General features: G+C 34.3%; 1 protein-coding gene across 2 annotated transcripts; it reads left to right on the top strand.

Annotated features, from left to right (window-relative positions):
- Positions 1-6266: 6266 nt before the first annotated feature.
- On the top strand, positions 6267-13117 carry LOC121239177. Of its 2 annotated transcripts, none has more exons than XM_041136331.1 (8): positions 6267-6419; positions 7074-8128; positions 8890-9008; positions 10508-11368; positions 11458-11767; positions 12018-12183; positions 12517-12622; positions 12752-13117. In XM_041136331.1, the coding sequence occupies exons 2-8, from the start codon at positions 7310-7312 to the stop codon at positions 12867-12869; spliced, it is 2499 nt and encodes an 832-aa protein (XP_040992265.1). In that variant the 5' UTR covers positions 6267-6419; positions 7074-7309; the 3' UTR covers positions 12870-13117. The 2 variants fall into 2 exon arrangements, with proteins under 2 accessions (XP_040992265.1, XP_040992266.1); XM_041136332.1 differs by lacking the exon at positions 6267-6419 and adding an exon at positions 6444-6924.
- The last annotated feature ends 4198 nt before the right edge of the window (positions 13118-17315 follow it).

Genomic DNA, 17315 nt, shown 5'->3' with positions numbered 1-17315 from the left:
AATAACGAGTCTTTTGTGGTGATTTTACAATATTTTGCGACGATATATATCGCCGTAATTGATTTTTCCCAACGATTTAATGGTAAACGGAATGGCCATTTGCGTCAATTTTTGGGACAATTGCGATGCATGAAAATCGCCGGAAAGAGTAGTTTTTTGCGACAATTTTTGCCTATCGCTGGAATTGATCAAAACAGACACTTTAATTTCATCGAAAATGCAACGAATTAAAAATCATCGAAAATGCTTAAATGCAGCGATTAATAAGGGTATTTGTGAAGATTTTGAGCGCTGAAAAAGGCATAATTTCTTGTCGTGAGGGCGATTAGCAGAGTGTATCGTATGTAGGGCGAACAGTAACCAACATTTAAGATAGCAAAGTGTCTAACATTTAACATTAACCATGTAAGGTAGTTATCTAGGTATAACTAAATTATTCAAGCCACCAATCTGAACCTCTCACTTGAATTCTATCAAACTTAAGTGAACGATAAAAATTAAGATAGAAATATATATGTGAGACTTGTTGAAACAAACGATAAAAATTAAGTAAACAAATGATAAAAATTAGTTATGTGGTTTTATTTTTGCCTTCACTCCTAATTGTTAATTCAATGGTAATACATATGCACTTACTAACAAGACTAATCCAAATTAATAAATTAGCTATTGAAAGACTTGAAAATAAAAGTGTAAATAAATAGGAAAAATGAGATTGTAGATTTACCAAATAACTTATAAAAAGAGACCAATATATTTTCTTACCTCTTATGAGATGTGAAAAAAATAAGAATGTGAGATTTTATAAATGACAAAAAATAGGTGTAAATATGACAAATTGTTGAAGAACTAAAAAAAAAAAAAACCTAGACAACTAAGTATTAAGTAAGATTTTTAAAAATATTTTGGGAGAGACAAATTATCTTTATATTAGAACATCTTTAAAAAACCATATACTAAAACTCAAGATATAGATAGATGCTTAGGCTACGTACTGTTACTGTTTATATAATAATAAACTTATAAAAAATTAAATGATAATTGGGGTTGTGAGAACTTAAGCCTCGTTTGGTTAATAGACTCAATTGAAATTAATTCAGTTCAATTTAATTTTAAATTGAATCTAACATCTAAATATTTAACTATCAAATTATTAAACTCATCTCAACTCAAAACTCTGACCCAAAATTTTTTTCAATTCAATACTTTTTTATATGCGAGATTCACAATTTTTTTTAATTTCTTATAAATATATCTAAATTTATTTTAATATTTAAATATATTTAAATTCATTTTAAATAGTATCTATAAAATTTATTTTCACATCTCAATTTATTATTATTTTTAAAAATTTAAATCAATTTAATTCATCTAAACATCTCAACGCAGCGCTAAGCACCTTTGAACGTGAGTGACTAGTATGTACTAAGATCGAGGAACATGACACAGACTATCTCACTGATTGGACACATGACACATGCATGTACTGTGTTAATTTAGATCGACGTGCCGTTGAGAAAACAAGAAGGAGCAGCTAAAGCTGTAGGGTCTAACCCCAAAAGAATTTATATATATATATATATATTTATATTTATATGCATGCATGTATATATGCATGGGCATGATCATGTCGTACGTGTATCTCTTGCAGCGCTTGCCAGAGCATGAAAATATCTACCATTAATTACTGGAGTCTAACTAGCTAGCTAGCTAATTGACGTTTGTTACTTATTAGTAAAGTTTCCTGATGATATATGTACATAGAGATCAGAGAGTCATCCAATCTCGACAGTATGTAGTACTAATTATAATTGTGGTACGATTGCTATGTAGGGGACGACTCTATTACATTTATATTTTTAAGTGGCTGCATTCAATGTTGGTCGTGTCGACACTACCTACACTTGATGATATTTAATATTAGGGAAGGCATGCACTCACGTTTCTAACGTTGAGTACTCATGATCATGGGTAATTAATTTGGTGCAGCATTGTAGTAATCTTGTCATGCACGCTAATTACGTATCATTCATGCATGCATTCACCCCTTTTGCATTTAATGTCAGCTTCCTCTAAATTGTGTCCTTTCACATTAATTATTTACTGTCACAGTAGTCTTTATAAGATCGATCATGTGCTTCGTCGGCCTCGTGTCATCTCCTTCTTCAATTCGCTTGCTGTTCTATATGGTACCATTGGTCGCCATTTCCGATCCTAGGCATTGGTTGCCTCATCCTTGGCAGCCATCTTTGGATCGACTTGGGCTTTCGCGCCCTCTATGTAGTTAATTCTTGATGTCCAAGTCCCAACAATGGTGGTCTAGAATCATGTGGCAGCAGCCTCATCAACAATGGCGGATCCGTGTTGCCACGTCGTTGTAGTCATGACTAATGCATCCATCCATCTTGAAGATTATATGTTTCTTTCATTGCATACCAAAAAAACAAAAGGGGAAAGAGGTGTTACTTTGATCTAGTTTATCATTTAAGTGGTAGGTAGATGAAACTATCTTAAACGTATTACATCAATAGTTGGGACAACAGAGGATAACATAGCCTTATTTATTTTTATAATTTTTCTTTTTATTTCATCTTGTATCATCATTATAATTTTTTTAAATTTTTATATAAAATAAAATAAATTATATAATTTTTATAAATCTTAAAATAAAAATAATATATTTTAATAGATAGGTACTGACTAATGCATTCATCGGCTTGAAGATATGTTTCCTTCATTGCATGCCAAAAAAACAAAAGGAGAAAGAGGTGACGTTACTTTCTAGGTCATTTAAGTGGTAGATAGATGAAGCGTCTATCTGAAACGTGTTACATCAATTAGTTTATCAGGACAACATGACGAGTGTGTTTTGATTAACACGTGGTGTAGAAGCGATTTTTAATTGAAAACAGATGCACCGCACATATTTTTTATTCGGTGTCGTTTAGTTTTGAAAATGAATTAAGATAAATTAAAATAGATTATAAATAATAATAAGATAGATTGTGAATAATAGTAAGATTTATAAGTTAAAATTAATGAATAATAATAAATAATAGTAAAATGTGTTGAAATGAGTTGTGAATACAAACTTCTCCTTAAACTAAAATACTAAATTATAGATAAAAGCATGATTATTTCTGAAACCACCTCCGGCCACTACCACTCGGGAGTGGCAGCCAAAAATTCACTAGCTTCCGATAACCTGAAATCTACTAGCCGTCGTCCAGTCATCTTGAGTGTCGGCCAGATAGCCACCCCTATTTTTCTTTTCAAGTTTTAGTTTTAACATTTATTTTAATTTAATTGTAATGTGTGTAGTTTAGTGAGAGTGTGTTTATTTTAACATGAAGAGTAATGGTTTTAAAAATATAAAATATCACTTCTACACAAAATATTTTTTAATTTTTAATTTTTAAATTTTTCATCTAATCATTATAACTTTTTTAAACAAAATATAAAAATCAATACAACTATTTTAAACTTCAAAATAAAGACAATATGAAAAAATTTATTCTTAGATTTTCTAAAACTCAATAAAAACATATTGATTCGAACCATTTCATTATTATTTAAAAACCAGTTTATTACCATTTATAGAGGAATGAGATACCTCCAAATATCTAAACCAATGCTAAATTTCTTAGAAATCCTATTCCGTGCATATATATTGAATAGTGGTAAATTGGGTAGCTGGGAATTCTGCTATAGATGCACGAGATCAAAAGATCTAGATCAAGATTCAAGATAAATGTAAATATTAAATAGCAAAGTTTGGTTCTGAAAAGGTAACGCAATCACTGATTGTGGACACACCCATTTATCCAAATTAAAAACCATCAAAATGTCTTATCTTTTCCCGGACATCATGAACTAAAATCTAATTGCACCAGTAAAAAAGATGCTTTCAACAGTTTGCACCACAAATGTCGTTTCCTCTTAAAAGTCCCACAACGTTTATATATGCTATTACTAACTTTGAGGACAGTAAAAGATTAATAAAGATTTCATTAGTTGGGTTACTTTTAACCGTTGGATTACATAAGTTGTGACAACTTCAACAAGACTGAAAGGATTGGGCAATTATAATTCAATAGGAAAATCAAGGTAATTAATCCACCTTAATTTTCACATTCATAATTACCATTATTATGTGAGGTTGAATCATTTTGTCCCCGTCATGATTGATGCATCATAAGATGCCAATTAGATTTTCACACTCATAATTATCATTATTTAGTATTGGAGGGGATATTTGGATACCCGGGTAACCAAGTCCACGACTAGGAAGCCGACCCAAAGCATTTTCTTAGGGTTGGGAGGGTCACGGCCAAAGGGCTCATAACCACGACCATGTGGCAGATAACTTTTCAGAGAGTTAGAGATGAGATTCACAGTTCGATACGATCATCTTAGGTAAGATAACTCTTACAAAACAGGAGCTATCCTCTCCGGTTAATAAAGGATCATGAAAGATATGAACACAAGAATGGTAATTAGAGTTAGTTGCCATCACACCATGTTCATGTTCTTCTATAAATAACATACGAGAGGTAGTAAGCACTCACTTCATGTTTTACATATACTTATTCTCATACTATATTTCTGACTTAAGCATCAGAGGCTCCCTAGGGTAACTAGTGCCGCTCTTTTATTGTCGCAAGTCAACCGTGTGGTTGGTGGTGTGGAACACGTCATTTACAAATATAAGAGTAGAAACCATTATTTTATTTTCGTGAGTAATGATACACATAGAATTATTTTTACAATTCTCTATACAATCATGTTTAAAATTGAAGGTATTTATATAAAATAATGTTACTTTTATAAACTATTTTACAAAAATGCTACTCATTTACAACATGATTGTGTAAAGAGTTTTGAAAATGATTGTTTATATAACATTTTTTTTTTCAAAGTCTTTAATAGTAAGGTTGAATCTCAGGGGCTAGATGAGTCGAGCTTGAACCATTATCATGGTCAAATATCTATTTAGCTGGAGTTAACATATTCCATGTAAAAAATGAGTAAACATTGGCAACTCGACAAAGGAATGGATGGACATGATCTTAATTATGAATAAATCTAAATCGTATAATATTGTACAAGTTAGTTCACACATTAATTGGTGTGTTCAAAGTCAATTTATTTTTTAACTAAGCAAATGAAGTGTTCGTATCATTGTTTCTTCCTTGCGATATACACATAGAAAATACCACACAATTATGAGTGAGAGAATTACCTTTTCAGAACCAACTTAGCTACTTCAAGTCTTCTTAATCCTAAAGCAACACTTTTCACCTAACCTCCTCTAATTCCCAACCTCACATAAACCCAGTTTTTGTGTAATTCTTTAGTGCTAAGTCTTTTTAGTAACCTTTTTCACTGCTGAATCTCCCAACCAAAATTAAATTACCAGCACCATATGCACCTCCCACCTAATGATTTCTACGAGCTTTTAAGTGTTCCCTTCATCTTACCCATATGCCCTCATACGAAATGTTTCTGTCTTCTATATTTCTTTTTCTTCTTTTCCTTTTTTGTTTGACCCCAATATTTGTTTTTCACTTTTTATTTATTATAAGTTTTATAAATATAAAAATAAACTCACAAACTGATATGATTTTATATTGACGTAATAAATCAAACTACGTCAATTAGTGAATTTATTTTTGTGTAATCTCTTTACAACTAAAGTATCTCTTTATTTTTTTACTCATATAAGTTAATATAACAGATTTTAAATAATTTTATAAATCAACCATTTAAATAAAAATAGATTTAAGATGTGAGGTTCAACATTTTTTTAGAAGGGGTATGTTGGACATTAATGCCTCGTTTGTTTTCACAACGTATATCATGTAATCATTACAATTTTTTTTAAATTTTTACACAAAATAAAATAAATAATTTAATTTTTTTAAATATTAAAATAAAAATAAAATTAAAAAATATATTCTAATTATATTTTATTTTATTTTATTTTTAATTTTAATCTCAATTCATCTTATCTTAAAAACGAGATTAAAATTGAATGAAATTACCAAGGTTTTAGGAGGGGTATGTTTGAACACAAACAAAATTTACAAACCACGACGTCGTTCGGGAACCAATTTAACTTCTTACCTACTTCCCGTTAGAGTCAAGATTTGGAAAAGTCTCTGGGACAGCGACATATGCCACGTGTTGCTACCTCGCCTCCTCACCAAATTTTGAGACGTTGGCGTTACGGCAATATTTATGGGGGGAGAGGTCCGAAACGGTGACGTGTTTGGATTTATTATTCATAAATCGCCGCTCTTCCCTCCCTCTTCTTCTTCTTCTTCTTCTTCTCTCTCTCTCTCTCTCTCTGTAACTTTCTCCACAGCTAGGGTTCCTTTTTCTTTACTTCAAAACCCAAAGCGGAGAGGTCTGCGCTGGTACGTTTCTTTGGTCTTTCATTGCCTGTATCTGCGCTATAATTTTCTCAAACGACTCGCGCGTGCTTGAACGCCGTGTTTCGGGTTTCTCTCCCTTTTCAGGCGATATGTTACGGTTTTTCAATGTGATTTTGATGTTGAGTTATTTGAATCAGCTGTGATGCGCATTTAGTATGTTACTTGGTTTTAATTTTCGTTCTGTTTGGTTGCCTGGAAAGGTGGAGAAAGTGATGGGTGGAGAAAGTGATGGAAAATATAAGTTTGAATCTCCTTTTTGTGATTCTGAATATAGTATTGTCCCGGTAGATTCTGTGGAGTAGATTAGATAGTTTTGTTAGGCTCAGTTCGGCGGAGATTGTTCTATACGGGAATTCCAAATCGTGGAAAATCTGATATGCAGGATTTTGTTTTATTTATTTTTCTTTGCTACCAAACTGAGGATTGAGAAATTGAAGGATTTGATTGGTTCTGTGATCTTTTGTATTTAATTTCCTCTATCGGCTTGGTAAATCTCTGTTTTTTTTTTTTTTTTTTTTTTTTTTTTTTTTGTATTGAGATTGGGGAAAAAATGTTATTAATTAGTTTCATGATTTTGTCTTGAGGCCAATATTAGGATTGGATATAGTGAAGGTGACTGGTTTTTAATTGATGCAGAAAAAGCACATGAGTCGATTGCCCCCAAGACTTGCCGCGGATGATATCCACGCCTGTAAATCTTTACCCTCATGTGGCTAGGATTGACAATGGTGATAAGTATGATGTGGTTGATGCAGATGCAGATGTGATGATCAGATTTTAAAGGGAATCATCCAATTTTAATTGCTTGGAAAAAATTGGGTTTTTTATGCATTTCAAGCTGATGGGTTGAATCATTCTAGTGTTAGTTTGGAATGGCAATCGCTGGTCTACACAATCTTTCTGTGCTTGATTCTTCTTTCCTCAGAGACTCTCATTCTCAAACATCAGGGCAGCAAGGTGATGAAAGGAGTGTCAGTACCCAGGCATCCTCTCTTTTGCAGATGTGGAGGGAGCTTGAGGATGAGCACGGGGTGGGGCGCCAGCAAGAGAGAGTTGTCCCACAGAGGAGTGATAGGTTGATTGCTGACCTCTCAAGGGGACATGGTTCTGATACCGATAGTAATGAACGTAGGGGTGGTTGGGAGCTCACGAGCCTGACTGAGGGTGAGTGTGGAACATGGTCGCAAATTCAGATTGGTGCACAGAATGAACACATGGATTCAAGCAATTTTAATTGTGAACATTCATCTGATTTTGGGGAAGTTGAAAGGGAGAGGGTGAGGCAGATTTTTCGGGAATGGACGAATAGTGGTGTGAGGGAACATGCATCGAATGTGTCCCATATCAGCAACAGCCCAAGAGTGGAATGGCTGGGTGAAACTGAGCAGGAGAGAGTGAGAGTCATAAGGGAGTGGGTACAACTCAATAGTCGGCAGAGAGGTGCTTTCACTGACAGTAGAGAAGAACAAACTGCTGATATCGGTTCTCAGATGGAACGAATTCGGGAAGGATTGGTTGTTAACCAGAGTGAAGGAAGAAATGAGCATATCCGGAGGGGCATTCGTCGATTATGTGGCCGACAGGCTCTGCTTGATATGATAAAGAAGGCTGAGAGGGAAAGGCAAAGTGAACTTCAAGGTTTGTTGCAGCATCGAGCTGTATCGCAATTTGCTCATCGGAACCGCATTCAGGTTATTGGCTGGATAGTTTTCATAATTTTGAGATTTGTTATCTCTTCCTTGGTTCTTCACAGTAGTTCACACTGTTCCTGTTCTTTATATTATATTTTTTGTATAAAATTTGTCTGACTGTTGTCCTGTGAAAATTTGCATTAACTTTGTGAGTATTGGGAGGGGACTTGAATGATCACAGTCAAGACTGGGTTATGATGGTAGAAGTGATGTTTTAGTATGTTATCAGAAAGTCATTTTCTTGTTTTTTTTTGGGGGGGGGGGGGGGGGATGCTTAGTATAAAAATACATGTGGACTAGACAAATACAGTTAAAGAGTGCAGAATTTGGATACAAAAATCAATTCCCTTTAAAATGAATAATCGTAAGAGATGTGGAAGTTGCTGATTTGTTGGGTCATTAGGCTTTAATTTTCTCTCTGAACTTCGATGAGTAAAAGGAAGGTTGTGTGATATCTGAAACTTCATGTGGATAGGTCTTAGATCGGTTTAATATTTACCAATATCTTAGTTATTAAAAGATCCCTGATAATTGCTGTAGTGGTTGACTTGGTGTTCCAATATCATAATTTTTCCTCTGAATGTCTTGATGCTTGCAAAAGGCTTGCATTGAACTGTTATAGAGATGTATTTTAATTTTTCTGATCATTGCTAGTTTATAGTGCAGTGTTGTTATTTTTCCTTTGTAATGGCTGTAAATGATTCGTGGGAAAACTTTCACACATTTTGTAACGCAACCATTTGACTCATTTCCTTTTGCAGTCATTACTTAGAGGCAGGTTTTTGCGAAATGACCGGTTGGTTGACAATGACAGACCTGCTTCCCTGGCCGAAAGTGAACTAGGTTTACTGAGGCAAAGACAAACTGTATCTGATCTGAGGTACTATTTCCTTATACCCATAGTCATATCAAAGCCTCTGTCATTTGTTTTTATGTAAAGCTTGTGCTTTAATTGGTGTAATAGAGTCTGTTGTGTTCTTTTTATGATTTTCTATTATCTATAATCAAGGGCTGTTCTAGAAAACATTTTACATTGTGAACTTGCAGTATTTTTCCGATTAGATAAAAGTTTAAATTGTTTTGTTGATTTCTTTTATTGCCAAGTTAACATAAAAAATGGGTGCAGACTGCTAAAAGATAGTTTTTTTTAATATTATCATCTTAAGGCTGGGATCCCCTTTTTTTCTTTGCTGGTAGTAGTGCTGCAAATTGTTGATACTTTTATTGTTGATCAGATGTTAAAGTTTGCTTCCTGCTTAGCAACAATGCCCTTTAATCCTTCCGTTTAGAGCATGAACCACTACCATGCTCTCTTTACTATGGCCCCTGGAAGACAAGTTATTGCTAGGTTCTTTCCTAACTCTCGTAAAATTAAACAATAAGTTTTTGATAGTTCACTTGTAAGAAGAGTTCTCTTATATCCTTCCGAGCATGATTAGATCTGGATACATTGTTGACCCCTATGAGTTTGGTCTCTCATTTACTTTCATTATATAATTAGATCTGTCATGAATCTTCACTAGACCCAGATAAATGACTTGACGCACCAGGAAAAGGTTAGGCATTACTATTTCCTTGGATAAGTAATTGAAAATTTTACTGAGATTACCATTTCCTTTGTAATATTTGTCTTTTGAAAATTCATCGAATATGGCAAGAGCTGTACTCGATTTCATTCACATGCTGCTATAATGAATAAAAGGTATCATGCTAGGAATATGGCAAGAGCTGTCATGTGTATGAGAATTGATGGTTTCCTATAGTGCTCCCATCCTTCCGGATGTGAAACTTGTACTCGTGGTCTCCTTTCTGTCATGGCATCATCATTGATAGTAAGATTTTCTTGCCTGGACTTGATCTCAAGCCCATGTATTTAACTACTTTGCTTGGGATTTATCATAAGAGCAGAATGCATTCTTTTAATCCAAGAGTATACATGTAAAATGCAAATAATGAAAGATCTGTTAAGTTCTTCATTGGCACATATTTTCAGATGTTAACACTTGTATCAACAATGTCCAGTACTTCTTATCCGAAAAACAGAAAGAGAAAACATTGTCAAGGATTATTTCAGTTGTTCTCATACTACAAGTGTCTAGATTTACCTTCAAGCTTATTTCAGTCTTTATACTAATCTTATTTTGATATTTGGGTTTAAATCTGATCTTATACCGAGTCATTTCATTCATTACCAAGTTATTGCATTCATTATATCCTATGACTGTTGCATTTTCTGGATCATTCTGTTCCTATGTGACTATGTCGTGTTTTGACGAAAATATTTTGCTTGTTGAACTCTTTTAAAATTATTAAGTAAAAGTAGCCATGGTTGTTTTATATTTTGGGAGTAACACTATGGAACCTGTTTCTTGAATATAGGGAAGGATTTTGCTCCAGATTGGACACTTCTGTATGTGGTCAAGTAAGCAGCAACCACTCCGATACCTCAACTAACAATGAAATTAATGGCGATGGAAATGATCAACCTCAAGCAAACAATTCACAGGATGTTCAAGATGAACCTAGTGAACGATCTGAACCTTGTTATGAGGAGAGTTATGGTAGGAATGATTTTGGAGATGATGCTGTTGAAGATATTGGAAGGCAAGGATCCAGTGCTCATGAAGAAGAGTGCCAGGAACAGCTTTCAGAGAATGATATATTCATTCAAAGGACAGATGGTACCGATCAAAGTTTGAATGGAAACTCCCAGGAAAACATTGCTAGTGAGCGCGTAGAGACATTGCTGATTGAGTCAGGAGAACATAATAATGTGCAAGAAGCTGGTGAAGAAATCAGTGGACAATCTGAGCAAATTGTTGAGGAAAGTTATACCCTTGGGTCGTCAGATCATACTGAGAATTTGGATAATATTTGGCCAGAATCTGCTGCTCAGATGGAACAGTGGCCAGAACACATTACAGAAACCGAGGAAAGAGACTCACAACAGGTTAATGTTGAATATCATGAGTGGAGGGACGGCATTAGAGAGGGTGTTGATGAAAACCAGTTGGGAATCACTTCTAACCACCAAGAATTGGGGAATGAAGATATGGAACAGGCTCAACTGCAACAAGCCCTAGAAGATTGGCATGAGGATAATGGTTTTCAGGAGGCTGTGCAGCATTGGTTAGAAGGGCCTTCTGGTAGTGAAGCTATTCCGGATCGCGGGGTTGATTCATTTTACTTTCCTGACGGCGATAATGTTTACAGTGTGGAACTAAGAGAACTTCTAAACAGGTATGAGATTTACCACAAAAGGACTTATGCACTAAATCAATTTTAAATGATTGAGTTTTTTATTTATAATGATTTGTTTAATTTTGTAGGAGAAGAGTTTCTAATCTTCTTCACAGTGGGTTCCGGGAGAGTCTTGACCAATTGATCCAATCATATCTGGAAAGAAGGGAAAGTAATGATGCTATTGACTGGGAACTGCCTGGAACATCACCCTCTCATGTGTCAGAAGAACAAGATCCAGAGCATCGAAGTGGTGATCAGAATGATGGTCAGAGGGATGCTGTTGAGAGTCCTCCACTTGCTCTACCGTCACCAGCGCCACCTTCTCAGCCACTCTACTATCTGGAGTCGCAGCATGACAACTGGCCACATCATGACTTGCATCAACGTCCAGGAATTGTGTGTTCATCGTTTCACAATAATGATTTTTTTAACTTGATTCCTTTCTTGAAAGATACGTTAAAACTGGAAAATTTATCATTGGAACAAATCTCATTTTTTTCTTTTAAAAATAGAACTTTTAATTTGTTTTGAAGCTTGAAATTAATATCATATTGTCGGTTTGCCTGTTGGTCACCTACATTTCTGTCAACTCAATGCAATTTCTAGTTTTAAGTTAGAATTGAATCACGTCGCTCATTTGGTGCAGGAGTGGGATATTGTTAATGATTTGCGGATTGACATGGCTAGGCTACAGCAGAGGATGAATAACATGCAGAGGATGTTGGAGGCCTGCATGGATATGCAACTTGAGTTGCAACGCTCAATACGACAAGAAGTATCTGCTGCCCTGAATCGTTCTCCTCCCATTATAGGTCTGTTCAGAATCTTTTTTTTTTTTTTTTTTTTTTATTATTATAGATAGGATCTTGATCTATTATGATCTCTTACTTTTTACTCTTTTTCTATTATTTTTTTCTTTCATTTCTTGCTCCAACCATTTCTTCACTAACTCAAGGGGTGATAGTTCCCAATACTAGGCTAGTGGATGTTTTTACATTAGATATTGCTTCCTCAAGGGTACAAAACTTTTATACTTGAATATGGTCTTCTGTGGATGACATTTGTTTGCTAGTGCTAGAAGCTGGTTGCAGCTATTTGGATTGTTTTGTCTCTTGACCATATGAAATGCCATGGGTTGGTTGCAGGAGTTTCTGTGGATGGTCTTTTTAAAGATGAACCTCAATGGGATTACGTGAGGAAAGGAATCTGCTGTATATGTTGTGAATGCAATATTGATTCTTTACTGTACAGGTAAATATTTTAATAAATTTATGTCCATTGCTGATGTGGCTTGCATAGAATGGCAGGATAGAACTTAGTATTGATCATTGAATATATAAACTTATGCTGTTTTCCTGTTATCTCTTCTCTTTGTTACAGATGTGGACACATGTGCACATGTTCAAAATGTGCAAGTGAGTTGGTCCAAAGTACTGGAAAGTGTCCAATGTGTCGGGCGCCGGTAGTTGAGGTGATCCGTGCTTACTCTATTTTATGAACGGAAGAGTAATCAAGAAAGAAAACTTGGATTAACAAAATATAGATTTTCCATTTCACTTCTTGCTCCTGGACCAGTCCAGGTACCCCCTTTTTTTTTTTTTTTTTCCTCTAATTTTAATCTTGTTTTTCTGTACTCTTGGTGGGTTATTGCCACATATACTGAGTGTATGATTGAAACAACGCTTGGTGTCTTTGATTAATTATTCTGACCATAATGAAATTGCTTAGCGGAAAACTTCAAATCTACATGGAAATTTTATTAGACGGTGACAATACTTGTCATTGATGGTGGACCTATGTCTGCCATTTCTAGACAACACTATCTTATATCATGCTGACCAAAATGAGATTTATTTCACACCCAGTGTAAAAGTATGCTTGTGATATTTCAAGTTCTTGAACTGCTTGATGAAAGATGTTGAAGTGCTGCAAGTTGTGTTTGCAGTTGTGGAATTTGTCAGACTTTCTACCACTAAATTATGTGGAAGAAAGAAAAAAAAGGTCAATTATTCCATTTTCCTTGAATGAACTTTCTGATATGATGACGCACAAAGCATTGGGCTACGTTCTAATGGTCCACAATGCAGCTTTCTGGTGCCAAGTGGATAGTAGAACTGAAGTACTGAGTTTGACAGGGGTGATCAGAAAAGGCAGAAAGCTACAGATCGGGCGTTCTCCGACAGAAATCTAGGTTCGGTTGATTGCTAACCTTTCTAATTCGTCCTGTTTTAACTGTCCATAAGATGGAATAAGCTAACGAGTTTTAGAGTTTGCTAATTAGTTCTGTTTTTAATGCTCCTGTAAAGTTTTCATAGTAATCATCATGTGCATGATGGGGTGTAAAAGATTCCCCATGGGATTTTACATCAAACAGAGGCTTTTGTTACCTGATGTTTTTGCACCTCAGCATTGAACCTTTGCAGAAGTACCATTCAGAAAGCAGGATTTTTGATCGCTATATTTTCAAATTTGACTAATTTTATTCCACCCTTTGTTAAGTGGGACGAGAATGGTAGTCAAGTAGAAATGTGCCTTTTTTGTTCAAGTTTTTCCAACGTAGCAGTGTAGGCAAAACCCAAAACCCAGCATGCATTAGTTTGATGGGGAACACTATGGCTGATAACATCACATTTCTAAACATTCAAAAGTTTTTAATTTGCAGCCGCAGGTACTTTATAACAGAAGTATGTGTGAAAATGGTTAGGGCTATCGTCCATTTAGTACCCTTTATATATTGCAAAGATGAAACCGAGATGGTTTATTGAGAAATTTTGTCAGTTTGTGAGTTTATTCCAAACAATAAAATTATATTTTTTTTTCTTACCAAATGTGTGGTATATAGATAATGAATAAAAGAAGAATAATTCTATTCTTAGTCCGGTTTTGAAATCACACACTACACACTTAAATGTGGCAAACCCGGTTTAAGAAATTATCCTGTTTAAATCGTGAATCCTAACTCCCCTTCGTGAGTCCCCAATTGCCCTAGGAGAAATCTCTCATCCCTCTACCTTGTGATTCTTTCAGCTTCTACCCATCTAAGAAATCCCTTCCCCCTTGATTCCCAGTTGCCCATCCTTCCGACGAAGAGTTCGACAAGTTTAGGATGAAAAATGATTTTTTGTCAAAAAAAATATTTATTTGAACTTCACGGACACACGGGTTCTAAAAGTCCATGAAAGATGAAGAGACTGAAAATGATATCTCAATCAAATGGAAATTTATGATGACTGTCATAAATGATCGATTTTATGCTCTTAATAAGTTAAAAAAAAAGTGTGGTGTGTGGTATGTGGGGATGATAAGTATCACACACCCACACCTTATGAAAAAAAAAAGAAAATTATAGGTGTGATTGTATGGGATGTGAAAGTGAATAGTGGCCGATACATAGAAAGACAAAATAATAATTTGGTCTTTTATTATTTGCCAACCTCAAATACTGATTTGTGAAAAATAACAAAAGAAACAAAAACAATGACATTTTATGTTTTGTTATAAGGGTGATGCTTGGATGTTCTTCAAATATGCCTTGAAAAGTGTATTTTAAATTTTTTTTATGTTAAAAAAAATACAAATTCACTAGTGGTAATTTTTTAAAAATTTAAAAGAAATACACTGAACACTTTTGGGTAGGACTATTCATTCGAGTTTCGGACCGGGTACTTGGATATACTCGATCTGGAACTCGGGTTTTAAACCTGGGTCGGGTTTCGGCCTGGGCTAGCTCTGGTTATGATTCGGTCTGGAATCCGGATGAATTTAGATTTTACAATCTAGAAATTCGGGTTCTGTGCTATACACGCTTGTTTGTTTGTTTGGTTTTTTTTTTTTTTAACACAAAAGCCTATATTATTAATTTTTTTTTCGAGAAAAAGATAATGTTGAAAAAGCATAATTTTTTTTTTATTTATTTAAAAGCATATATTCTATTACAAAATTTTCAAGAAAAAATGTTAAAAAAATCATTATATATATATATATATAAGAACTAATTATAAATTACCTTTTTAACTGAATGCATCTAAAAAAATAGAAAATTTAATATTTATCATGTAAAATGCATGCAAAACATAATCCAATTCATTACATATTATATTATTTGGTATTTATACATTACATTACAAAACACAAAATTACAATATATGAAAATTACATATCTAATGGTCATGTTCCATTAAGGTTGAAGTCACAAAAATTGTAGATTGTCCAAGTTTCTTTTCAAAATTCTTCTAGGACATCAATAACTCCTTGTCACCATCCATATCAATTGATCAAATGAATATGATAACAAGTTAATTAGAAAAAGATATATGGTAGGGAGTGGATTCGCATTGAAAATACAAGTAACAACTTAAAAGGCAGAAATTACAAGCATGCATGGTGGAAAGTGTCACCAAAAGCAACACCAATCAAGTCTAGTTGATAATATTAGCATAGTGTAATGCAAGACCAGATTCACCAATTCTTTGAAGACCCTTGTTTTCCTCCTCACTAACCAATGTTATACCTGCCACGAATCAACAACTCTGTAAGAATTTATGATACAAGAGCAATTTTTTTTTTTTCTTTTAAGTTTAAGTGAACACAACTAACTAAATGCACGTAAAAAAGAACTAAATAAATTTATACTCGTTATCTATATATTTTTTCAATGGAAAAAGGAAAAAAGTAACAAACATGTCGCCTTAACTAATAATTATCTATTACTACCTACTTATACGTGACTTGGAAATAGAAGGTTTTCATATCAATATTGTTTTAAGCGTGCCAATTAACTGACTTAGAAATATATATATATATATATATTTTCTAATTTGAAACTATGCTATAAAGAACTTAGTTCATCTATATTCACATCTAGAGCAATATAGAAACATAACTTTGTATGTGCCAAAATGAACTGCTTGTGCTGCACGATTTGTAGGAAATTTAACTATCATACGCATGATGCATGGATGTGGTTACCTACTGCTCATCTCTGAGGATTTCACAAAGATTTGTTTACTGATAATAGTGGTTTAGCAAACTTTTTGTTTCCATCTGCAGTGGTTCGCATGAGTGAAACCTGACAATGAGACTACAATTTTGTAAAGTGTGTGTTGGTTGAAGGCATGGAGTGAAGTGGAATTTGCGGTGCATCAAGTGGAAGGAAGGGGAGTAACGAATTTAATAGATTGATCAATACGGGGCGTTTTGGGATTCTTTTAAATGAAACGGTGCGTGTCGATGTAATTGGGGGTAGTTTGAAGATGAATAAAGCGGCATCGTTTTTGAGTAATTCCTTGTAATAGAAATCTGTTAGTGAATTAGTTAGTTAGTTGCAGAGTTTTTTCATGTATAAATAGTAAGTCTCTTGTAGATAAAAGTGTGTAAAATTTGCGTGGCAAAACTGAAGTGTTGGAGCTTTAGAGATTGCTTGAAAATCTCTCCAAGAATTGAAGTATATTCTTGGGCTATCATCTGTCGTGCATTTTTTATTGTTTCCATTTCTGCAAGTTATTTCCTTCCGTTGCATTTATCTATTCTGGTTCTCATTCGAGTTGGACCAGCAAGAGGGTATGTAACAATTGGTATTAGATTGGCGATCCATGGCTGAAAATACGTGAGCAACAGTTTTGAAGGCTTAGCAGGAAGGGGCCTTATGTCAACAAGATTGTGTCTTGAAGCAGTTGTAAGATCATAATCATGCTATCAATGGTATTCATGGCAGGTTAGATCAATTGTCTCATATGCTTAAGTCTTTGGTGAGATTGCAACAAGTTAATTCTCGACCTAGTGGGTTTGGGAATGGTAGAGGGGAGAATCATGATGAGGGATCTTTTGGTAGAAGTTTGTATCAAGAAGAGAGACTGCCAAGGGGAATTAGACTTGATTTTCCTCATTTTGATGGCCACCCTTGGGGGATGGATTTTTAAATTCACACAGTACTTTGAATATCATC

This window comes from Juglans microcarpa x Juglans regia, chromosome 7D, assembly GCF_004785595.1.
Source record: "Juglans microcarpa x Juglans regia isolate MS1-56 chromosome 7D, Jm3101_v1.0, whole genome shotgun sequence".
In the NCBI taxonomy this organism is placed as follows: Eukaryota; Viridiplantae; Streptophyta; class Magnoliopsida; order Fagales; family Juglandaceae; genus Juglans; species Juglans microcarpa x Juglans regia.
The sequence above is the reverse complement of the archived record's forward strand: the minus strand, read 5'-3'. Positions and strand labels throughout refer to the sequence as shown.